Source organism: Quercus robur, chromosome 12 (genome assembly GCF_932294415.1).
Source record: "Quercus robur chromosome 12, dhQueRobu3.1, whole genome shotgun sequence".
NCBI classification, from domain to species: domain Eukaryota; kingdom Viridiplantae; phylum Streptophyta; class Magnoliopsida; order Fagales; family Fagaceae; genus Quercus; species Quercus robur.
Window position 1 is genome coordinate 14432588 of NC_065545.1, and position 11090 is coordinate 14443677.

At 33.1% G+C, this 11090-nt stretch overlaps 1 protein-coding gene across 1 annotated transcript; it reads right to left on the minus strand.

Annotated features, from left to right (window-relative positions):
- Positions 1-7325: 7325 nt before the first annotated feature.
- LOC126708175 (protein FAR1-RELATED SEQUENCE 5-like) lies at positions 7326-9390 on the minus strand. Its single transcript, XM_050407981.1, has 4 exons — positions 8289-9390; positions 7888-8048; positions 7713-7784; positions 7326-7364 (listed from the first exon to the last, which is right to left on the minus strand). Exons 1-4 carry the CDS (start codon positions 9388-9390, stop codon positions 7326-7328), a joined length of 1374 nt encoding a protein of 457 aa, XP_050263938.1.
- Between the last annotated feature and the right edge of the window lie 1700 nt (positions 9391-11090).

Consider the following 11090-nt stretch of genomic DNA (forward strand, 5'->3'; position numbering starts at 1 on the left):
TTAGTAATTGGGCTTCAATATCCTTTCAACGGTCTGAATAGCTAGTTTTGTAATCGTCCAAGGCATTATTGGCGGCATTGAATGGTCCTACTATCCTCGTCGATGACGTGGGCACTTGTTTGGGCTCGTCTTAAGGGATGACCTTGTCTGTCTTATTGGGTTCATCTCCAGTTGATTTCTTCAATCCCATCATTATTAAAATATTTCCACTAAAAAAAAATTTATTTTCACATGAAAAAAGAAAAAATCTATAAAATTATTTATTAATTTTATAGATTTTTTTTTTCAAAAAATATTTTTTTTATTAGTTAATTGCATACTTAAGGGCAATTTTTTTTGATAAAATTGAACAAAAGACTTGAATTGAATAAATTTGAAATTTAGAAGACTCATTTGAACAAAAGTAAAGTTAGAGAAGTGATGAATTTCAACCAAATTTAGAGAGTAATTTGCATTTTTGCCACCAAAAAAAAAAAAAAAAAAGTTACCAAATTTGAAATAATTAATACCAATTATGATAGATCTTTACTCATGGGGGCATGAGGGTAACAAATTCCACCCCGAATAGCAATTGGACATAAAACAAACTGTCCTTGCAAATGAATCATGCCACAATAAGACTATTTTTTTTTTTTTGATGGGACACAATAAGACTATTAGATTGGTTGCCAATTGCTTAGCGGACCCGAGGTTGTCTCAAGAAGACCAAGTTTTCTTCCTTAGTACGATGCTCCCAAGTGCCAACTATAAGAAAGGGATCAAAGTGATTGAAAAATTAAGAGAGAAGTTGGTCCAGTTCTCTTGGTTTCCATTAACTCTACACAACCAGCTTTTGATCCATTCAGCTATGGAGTGAAAGGTCAGATCCAAACCTCAGTTCCCTTGTCAATGCTCAGATGCCTAATGCCTTTGCCTTAACTCCACTCTAATTGGAAGTGAGTTGGAGAGCAGTTTACAGATAAAAAAGGTAAAAAAAATTTCAGGCTACTTCATCTTCCATAAACTTAACCATAGTTTAAAATTTTCTCTATTAGAGGTATATATTGCATACAGGAAGTTTATCTCTGACTCTTAGATTACAAAGAGGTAGAGAAAGTATATCTCTAGCTAGATTGAGTGGGTATACAATTTCTTAACAATATAAAGTGATATAATTTGTGATTGATGTTGCACAAATCACAATTTGTTAACTTAAATTTTGTGAAAAAAAAAGAGTGAAATTTGCTGCGTTTGTAATATTGTTGATAACTGTTACAAGAAAGGTCATTTGCAAGGGGAATTAATTTTGAAGCTCTAGTTCCCACTTAGCACCAGCCCTGGATAAGTGTAGTGCCCCCATAAGCTAGTATCACTCCAATTTCAATAAATTTAACGCCACAACAAATTTTACAATTGTTGAGATGTTGAATTGTGATTTTTGTTCAATAAAAATGGTGTCAATGGTTGTATCATGTGAGAGTGATATTACACTAATCATAATCTACCACCTCACTAGTTGTACAATTTATTATGTGTGGGGGCCAGTTAATTAGGAAGTACTGTTAAGGCAGTATTAACTGGGCCTATGGCCCGATCCGAGGACGTTAGATCATCTGAGGAGGTCTAAATAAGATTATGAGGAGAACGGAATGAAGAGAGGAATGGAGACAATATGAGATAAATCCAACAAGCGTCTGAAGATAAAAGCCATCTCGGCAACATGTGTCCGAGGTCAGTTCGAGTGTCATATCGTCATGGACTTACTTCGGAGTCACATCATCACTAAGAGCTAGACGTCGGATAAGGGATAAGAAAGGTAAAGGGCAACAAATATCTTCAAAAAGCTGCTACCTTCGCATTAAATAACTCCCAACCAACTCTCTGGCCACATTAATGTGGAAATGACGCCTGAATAATGATCAAGCAGCCTTACAACTACTAGTTGATGGTTCTGGGAAGTGCTAGATGGGACAGGAAGGAGTTCCCCAAAATCAAACCTAAACGTGTGCAATAGGGGTGACACCAAGACTGGAATATATAAGATGGAAAGATGTACTAAAAAAGGGGAGGGATTATCGAAGATCAGTACTGGGACTCTTGTACAATTATTATTCAACTAAATCATATGATACAAACTACTTGAGCTATTCCGAAGATAAATTTGCTAATCTTATTTGTGTCTTACAGTCTTAAACCATTAAATTTAATCATTTTTTCTTCTGGGATAGATCTAGTTCTTCCATCCACGCTCTACAAATTTATTGTTTGGGCCGCTTGGGTTTGAGCCCAATCTTGTTTTGGGACCAATCTAATTTCAGTCCTTACATTATGTATTTAGCATTTTTATTCCAATTTTATTGAATGTGCTTGAAGGACATCCCTACAAGCCAATAGAACCTTATTTTGTAAAGGCAGTTTTCTCTCAGTAGCCTTTGCTAATATAGCTTTTATCCAACTTATTCAGTTTATGTGATTTAAAAATTCTAATACAATTTTTTAAAAAAGATTTACTACTTTTAGGTATGGTTTTACTTAGCTTATTTCTTGAAGCCTAATAAACCAAAGAAAATAAGTTCTCTAATAGGAACACTTAAACTAAACCTCTTTTATATTATAGCATACTCACACGATGCGTGGGAATATAAATATTATGTAAATGTGTAATATATAAAAAATTATTATTTCAAATATTTTCTATTTTTTTTATAAAAAAAAAAAAAAAAAAAACCTAAAAGTATTTTTTATCTTTTCATTTCTACAAATATATTATTTTATTATTTTTTGTGTGTTTGATTAATATTTTTTTTATTATAATTTTCAATTTTATTATTCAAATATCTCATCTCTTAAGGAATAAGAAAATTATAATAATAATTAAAACTTATCACAAAATTATAATGTTATCTTAGCCAAAATTAAAATGAAGCTAAAGGAATAAAAATAGATTTTATAACAATGCACCATTTGTCACCCAAAAAATGAAATCACCCCCCCCCCCCCGGTCAAACAAAAAAAAAATGAAATCATTTTGGTATTTTTGAATTTATTAAATTGAAAAATCCAAAAAAATGATAAAATATTTTTTGAAAGGAATTTCTCACGCTTCCTCTCTTTCTAATCTGATATCATCTCTCTCCCTAGCCGCTATCGCAAGATGCAACTCGCAACCCATATGAACCAGCCAGGTCCAAGTTCAACCTCTCTCTCTCTCTCTCTCTCTCTCTCTCTCTCTCTCTCTCTCTCTCTCTCTCTCTCTCTCTCTCTCTCTCTCTCTCTCTCTCTCTGTGGTTACATAATAGAAAACCCACAAAATAAGAAAAAATGGGAAAGAAATTTTCAAACTCAAGCAACTTTTTGGCATAGATCTAACTTCCTTTATGTTTAAGATATATTTGAAAATGCTCAACTTGCCACTTGCCACTTGCCAATTGTTTGTACTACAGGGTAGTAAACTAGCCCTAGGAGTTTCTATTCAACACTAGTTGCACCAGATATTGGGCTCACACTCATATACCCATAGCACCTAGCAGTATGGTACCCTAAAGTTATCAAAAACCCAATTTCAGAAAGTACCTTCTCATTTCTGAGCCCATATAAAAAATAATAAATAAAATTAAAAAAAAAAGAGTAAAAACTATCCTCTCCTCACTTCTCACTATCTCACAAAATTGGGAAAAAAAAAAAAAAGGATAGATGCTACATTCACAACATTTTTATAACAAATCATAGATGGTTAGTTGTTATTAGTTCAAATTTGAACCTAACACTAAGATTACTTTTTTGCCCCAACTAACAACCAGTAACAATCTGCCACTTAAAATTTGTTGTAAAAATGTTGTGGACATATCATTTCTCAAAAAAAAAAAAATCACAATTCCCTTCAAAACCCAATGCAGCAATGGAAGAAGAACACCAAAAAGTGTAAGATTCGATATAATAGCTAGTCCTCTCCCATAACCCCTCCTCCGATTCCCAACCCATTGACCCAAACACCTCTAATTTTGTCACTCTCTTTGCTGCGCAATTCACATTCTCCCCAGTTGAATGAATCCCTTTTTTTCCCTTTCTTTTTACTGTTAAGTCACTGTGTATAGTGTAACGTTTTCCTGATGTTTGATAATTAAAAAAAAAAATAATGATCAAAACATTAGTTTTTTTTTTTTTTTGATTTTTTAATTTACTGGGTATAAGTCATTGGGTATAAAAAAAAATTAGTATTAGTTTTTGTGGGGGGACGAGAATCCAAAGCAATTACTAAAATAGATAAGGGCATTTCTGAGGAGGGGAACTTCACGAAGCATCTTTAGAAAGAACTTATTTAACTAATAAAGAGTTCGGAATGTTGCAGTTGGTAGAGGCATCGAGGGCTCCTACTTTACCTCGGAAGGCCGAGAATGAAGGGAGCACGATGCAATCCTAGGGGGGACAAAGGTAACTTGGTATTGAACAAGGAAGAGAAGAAAAAAGAAGGACAAGGTAGCCATTCCCTCTGCATTAAATGCACTGCAACCACTTAGCTGGCCGCATTAATGGGGAAATGATCATGAACAGTGTTCCCCCAACTCATATTCTAGTGTAAAAACCTTCTAGTAAGGTTTTGATGGGACAAGTATTAAGAAAGTCTAATCATGACCCTCCAAATGTAAGATCCAGATGCATCTTTGCTAAGTTATATAAAGCCAAGAAGCACCTGGATCAAATGAGAGGTCTAATTTGGAGAGAAGAAATAGAGAGAGAAAAATCATCCAATTGTAATTCTATCCTTGGATTAAACCCGAGGACGAACACTTAGCCATTTCTAAGCTCTATTTAGTTGAATATTAATCACAACACTTTTAGTTTTGGTCGGACTTTCATCTTTTGTTTTGTAATGGGTACTTAAAGGTTGACCTTGCATCCCATCTCTATAAATTCATTGTGTAAGTGAATAGTAATTGGATCACGATACAATCATCAATCCTCTGTTTCACCTTTTTGCCGCCCCACAGTTTTTTTTTTTTTTTTTTTTAATTTAATAAACTCAAGAAATACCAAAATGACCTCATTTTTGGATGACAAACAGGCTAGTTTTAACAGAAAGACTACATTGAATAACTGTTAAAGTTAGAAGACTGAAATGATCGAAACAATAGTTAGAGGACTTACATAAATTTTGAGCAAAGCTAGAGGGGCTAATTTGTAATTTAGCCTTAAAAAGAAAAAAAAAAAAAAAAAAAAAAAAAAAAAAAAAAAAAAAGAAGAACCATCAACCTTAAGTAAAATATAAGAAAGAACGAAAATCCACCAAAAAAAGGGGAGAAAGAGAGAGAGACGGAGATAGAGAGAGAAGACTCATAGTTTTGTGTGGGAAAAAATGGATTGAATGAGAAAAATGATATAAAATTTATAAAAATGAGATGAGGAGAAGAAGTGTCAAAATATAAGAAAGATTAAGGAAGTGTAACGGTAAAATTGAGAGTAGTGGGGGGATAAATAGACAAAAAGGAAGGGAAATGTTGGAAGAAATGTTACCGTAGGTGTGAACGAAGGGAATTTCTTACTTGGTCCCAGACTACAAGGTCACCAAGCTGACCTTGTAGTCCCAGCCAATAAAAACAAGACATGTAAGATGAAAAAGCTGACATAATTTAAAAAGTACAGCTCATCAACCATGCGAAATATTGGTCTTTCCGTTACCTTTCCTGTTAGCCACTTGTTTCCAATAGTTTTATCACCAGTTTCAAAAGTTTTCGGGCCCACCATAATTTCAAATTTCAAATTTCAATCCACCCGCTTTTTTATTATATTTCATTCAAGGTTTTAAAACTAACCCTAAACTAAAACTAACCCTCTCACGCCTCATCTCAGACCCTCACGCCTCTCTGTCTCACTCTCATGCCTCTCTGTCTTACTCTCATGGTCTCACCATTCAAGCTCACGGTCTCACCTCACTCAAGCTCACGCATCTCTCAGAATCTCTCTCACTCACAAATTTTTTTTTTCCCTTCTCACCCTCACGACGTCTGAACTTGCCTTTGCTTCTGGGTTTTTTTTCTTTTTTTTTCTTTTTTTTTTCTTTGGTCTTGGTCTCTGTCTCGCCCTCTGTGCTCCGCTCTCTGCTTCTTGGCTTCATCAGGTATTGATTCTTTTAATTTTGATTTTGATTACTGGATTCTCTTTTAATTGTAAATGTCTTAATTAACCACTATTTCCATTGCTATACAATATTTTTTTTCTCGTTTCAAAAGCTCAAAAAGTGTTACACTCTTACTCAATTAAGTGTTGTTTTACGTTTTTGTCTATAGTGCTCTGAATCATCAATGAAGTTCTTAGCCTCTGTTCGGTTCCAGAGAAAATAGAAGGAAAAACTTGGTGCCAAATTTAAGTTCTAATCTCCATTTTCATGGAATCATAGGTGCTTAAAGGTGATTTTGGAAGGAGCGTTAGCCATATGACCCTGAACACAACTTTCGGCATGAACACATGATCCTCTGTTTGTAGTAGGTGGGAACAGGGGAAAAGCTTGGGGGTTGTTTATTTCTATTCATGATGTATCCTCAGGAACAAACTGAGCTAGCTTGGGACCTTTTTAATTTGTATTCTTTGTTTACTTACACATCAATAAAATTCTGTTTGTTATCTTAAAAAAAAGGGTGCTTGAAGGTTGTATTTGTGGAATATGAGAAGCTATCAAGTGCCAACAAAAGATCAATTTTACTATAATGTAATCACAACCTAAACTTGGAGCCATCTTATCCAAGGGATTAGTGAAAACTTGAAGTCTTTTATTGTTTGGAAGATTAACCACCTGAAAAGGGACTGCAACAAGGTTGCTCGTGTGCTAGCACAATTTGCAAAATGCAGCGGCACAAATCAGGTCTGGAAAGGAGTTTCACCCCCTATGGTGCAACACCTTATTCAGCTGGATAAGACTTTAATGTTTTATTGTATCAGTTTGAAGTTGTTTCTGTGTTTCTGCTCTGTTATAGCTTTGTATTTGGACTTTTTTGTCTTCCATTTTCAGTTGAATGAATACAAACTTTTCCAATCAAAAAAAAAAAAAATCACCAATTGCACGCATGCCATTTTGTGACATGGAATTTAACCTTGAGTGTAATATTGATAATGCAAACTATAGTTAATACAAACGGTTCCAATCACGGTTTTCTACTCCAAAGCCATACTCCTATCTCCATTAACAATAAAACTATAGTTAATACATAACTTTCACTTGGCAACAAGTCAAAATAAATCCAAAGAGAACAAATGTATTCCTCAAAAATAAAATAACAAACAAAAGAAACTTGGTGTCATGATAAATGTCACTTGGCTCCAAGTCAATAATTTGTGCCAGATTTGTGAAGTTCCTAGGATTCTTGGCTGCATGACATCTTCGGTCTTCCCACCTAGAAACATATAAAAATCATATTAGCATATTGAATGGAACAAAAATGAATACATTAAGAATAAAGTATAAAGGAAGTCATCCTTAGGAACAAGAAATAAGTAATAAAATTGATAATGCAAACACATCACAAGAATTTTCAAATCTACCTCTTATATATGTGTGGAATTTGATTGCTTGGAGCTATACATCAACGAGTTTATTTGTGAGGGAATATAAGTCGTTGGATTCTATAAAGATCAAAATATAAGAAAAAATTATTTCGAAACAAAACTTTGTACACATGTTAATACATAAATGATAGATATTTTATTCCATTTCAAATAAATAATCAATCGTGTCGATTTACCTGACTAAGTTGCGTTATAACATTGGTACCTTGCAACATAGTTGTAAATGGAACATTTACACAACTCATTTCCTATATAGAGACAAAATTCATATTTAGATATTACGTCAATGACCAAAATTAAGATTACACGTTATAAATATTCTAAATTTGTAAATAAAATGATGATGAATACCTGAGAATGATTTGTCCATGACATGTAAGATTGATCATGTGCATTATCACTTGTAAATCCTAAATGAGAGTAGGGATTTGGTGGTTGGTATATAGCTGGATTGTATGAGCCACCGAATGACACATTTGGATTTTCTTTAGAAACTTGTTTTTTTGCTTTTCCTATAAAATTGCACATTAAAAAAATCAAACATAATAATAATCGTAAATAAAATTTTTTATTAAAAATAAAAATATGACATATATTTAGTATAAAGAAAAAAAAGAATTTCTTACGTGAAGAGGATGCATCCTTAGACGATTTTGCCTTGCGCTTCTCAAAGTGGCCTTTAAGTCTATCTTTTCATAAGCCTTTTGATCTCACACATGGGGGATTTAAAACTAACACATGATTTGATAAACCAAGCATTTCATCAACTATATTATGCTCTACAACTTCATTTTCTTCCAAATTTGCATTTGAACCCAACTTTGATGACTCTCTTTCGATTTTTTCATCAAGTCCCAATAGTATCTTTTGACAAATGCTTTTAAGGCTATCATCCTCTTGGCTTTTGGATATAATTGTATTAGCTATACGTAACATGCTATTACGCCACACTATCTCGGCCTCTTTAGCATTGCCACTTGAATGATTGTCTTGTTCATAAGCCATCATCCCTTGCTTAGCCTCCTTTGTCCAACATTTCAAAATGTATTGGCTTGGAATTTTAGTCAAATTTTTTAAATTGAAGACCCGCAACGCATGACAACAAAGAATTCCCAATGACTCAAATTTCTTGCAAGAACAAGAAATGTTGCTATTGAAATGATCAAAATGGACAATGCGTACTCTTTCACTATCTTCTTCTTTCACCTCAAAGACATCAATTGTATCTTGACAATCAACTTGCTTCCACTCTATTGCAAGACTATTAAGGAATTCATATTCAAATAATCTAAATATCTTACATGTGTAAACTTGAGCTGCATGACCCAAAATACCACTCTTCTTAACTGCTCTTTGCGGGGCGCCTTGCTTGCATCGAAAATCTTCATTAAACTTTGAAGAACGCATACCTGCCAACACACTTTCATATTTAATTACAAAGTTAGTGAGGCTTATTGTTGTATCTACTATATTATTCAAAACATGGTTTGTGCTTTCACTCCTCGAGGAAGCTTTAAATTCAGCTGTGAAGCTATCCTTAGTGAATGCAGTGCTCCATTTATGTCGAATTTTGTACATCATATTAAGCCAGTGATGATCTTCAAGATTAAACTTATGCATCATTTTATCCCATGTGTTTTGAAATTCCAATTCTGAATCACAATATTTTTGACACTTGTTCCACAAGGACTTAAACTCTGAATTAGAATTTAACTCTCTAAAGTAGGAAGGTGCATTTTTTGAAATATGCCACAAACATAGTCGATGATGTGTGTTCGAAAACACTTCCTCAATAGCATTTGACATGGCTTGATCTTGGTCAGTAAAAATTGTTATTGGAGATCGATTCTCCATTGAGTCTAAGAATGACTTGAACAACCATTTGAAAGAAGCAGTAGTTTCATCCAAAAGAAATGCACACCCAAATATTAGATTCTGCCAATGGTGATTAACACCTACAAATGGAGCACAAATCAAATTATATCTATTGGTGCGGTAAGTAGTGTCAAATACCACAACATCTGCAAAACAATCATAATCAACCCTTGGTCTCCCATCTCTCCAAAAAAAATTCGTCATGCGATTTTCTTGATCTACTTGAACCGTGTAAAAAAACATGGGATCTTCTATCTGCCTTTTCTTAAAATGATTCAATAGGTTTTGAGCATCTCCAGCACTAATCGTAGGCATCTTTTTTGTGTTCACATGATTATAACAATCTTTTTCAGTGAAGCTCACATTCTCACTCCCTCCAACTTCTTCTGTTAAATACAAATAAGTATTCTTTGTACTTATACCAGCATTCACCATGGAATCAATTAAACCTACCTTAGGTTTTGAAATACGACGACCCGATCTTAACAAATGTCTCTCTGATGGTAGTGCAAGTTCATGATTATGCTTTGGATTAAATGCAGTAACCCTCCATGCATCATTTTTAACTGTGAAACGAATAAATGCTTTACAGCCAGTTCTAGTCTCTAGTTTCTTCCAATTTTTCTCTTCACAAGGATCTTCATCTACTTTTAACCCCTTCTTAGAACATAGAAATTCACGTTGCCTTATGTTCTTTGTCCCATTAAAATATCTAGGCTTTCCTTTCCTATACTAAAACCTGTTCATAATGCATAATTGTTGTATAAATTGTATGCTTCATTTTCAGTATATGTCACCTTATCCAACAAATTGTCATCACTATTTTCTAGTCGTTCAACAAATAAACAATCTTCAATTCCTTCAATATCACTTGAATTGCAAATAACTACAATAATTTTTATGAAAAATATAAATGTTAGAAATAAAATATTAAGGAATTTACAATACAATAATTATCTTATGTGTGCAATTTTTTATGTGTTCTTAAAGGCCTATGGTATGCTTGATTACAAAGCTTCCCCACTTCTAGGCACAAATATAATTAGAAATTAGACATAGTTATCAATATAAAGATGAATATATTATTTATTCCTATCATATATATATATATACACACACACGTAAATTCAGAATATAATAACAAAAAAAAAAAAAAAAACATACATCACTACACATATTTTATTTGGGAGCAAACTTATCACAACAAAGTATTTAATTCATACCTCAATATATTTTATTTGGGAACAAACATATCACAACAAAGCATTAAATTTTTCACCAAAAAAAAAATTAAATTCATACCTCAATACATTTTTATATATTTTATTTGGGAGCAAACATATCACAACAAAGCATTAAATTTTTCACAAAAAAAAAGCATTAAATTCATACCTAATTACATTTCTATATATTTTATTTAGGATCTAACATATCACAACAAATCATAATACATTCTTTAAAAAACAAAACAAAACACAAGAAGACAAAATAAATTATACCTCCATTACTTTGAAAATTGGGCTCTTCCATGCTTATGTGAACATGATTTTATCTCTTTACACTAGAACTTTTCACTTGATTTCACTAAAAATCACACACAGTAACATTTGTTTGCAGTCACACAGTGCACTTGGTTTTTGTCGGCACTGTGGAAGACCTTGTGGCTTTTGTTCACAAGA

What these genes read in the sequence shown, in the direction of transcription:
- LOC126708175 (XM_050407981.1), bottom strand. Translation starts at nt 9,390, where the DNA reads ATGGAGAATCGATCTCCAATAACAATTTTTACTGACCAAGATCAAGCC. An exon ending in TATAGTTGATGAAATGCTTG is followed by an intron (nt 8,049 to 8,288) that starts GTTTATCAAATC and finishes GCAATTTTATAG; the next exon opens with GAAAAGCAAAAAAACAAGTT. An exon ending in CATGGACAAATCATTCTCAG is followed by an intron (nt 7,785 to 7,887) that starts GTATTCATCATC and finishes GTCTCTATATAG; the next exon opens with GAAATGAGTTGTGTAAATGT.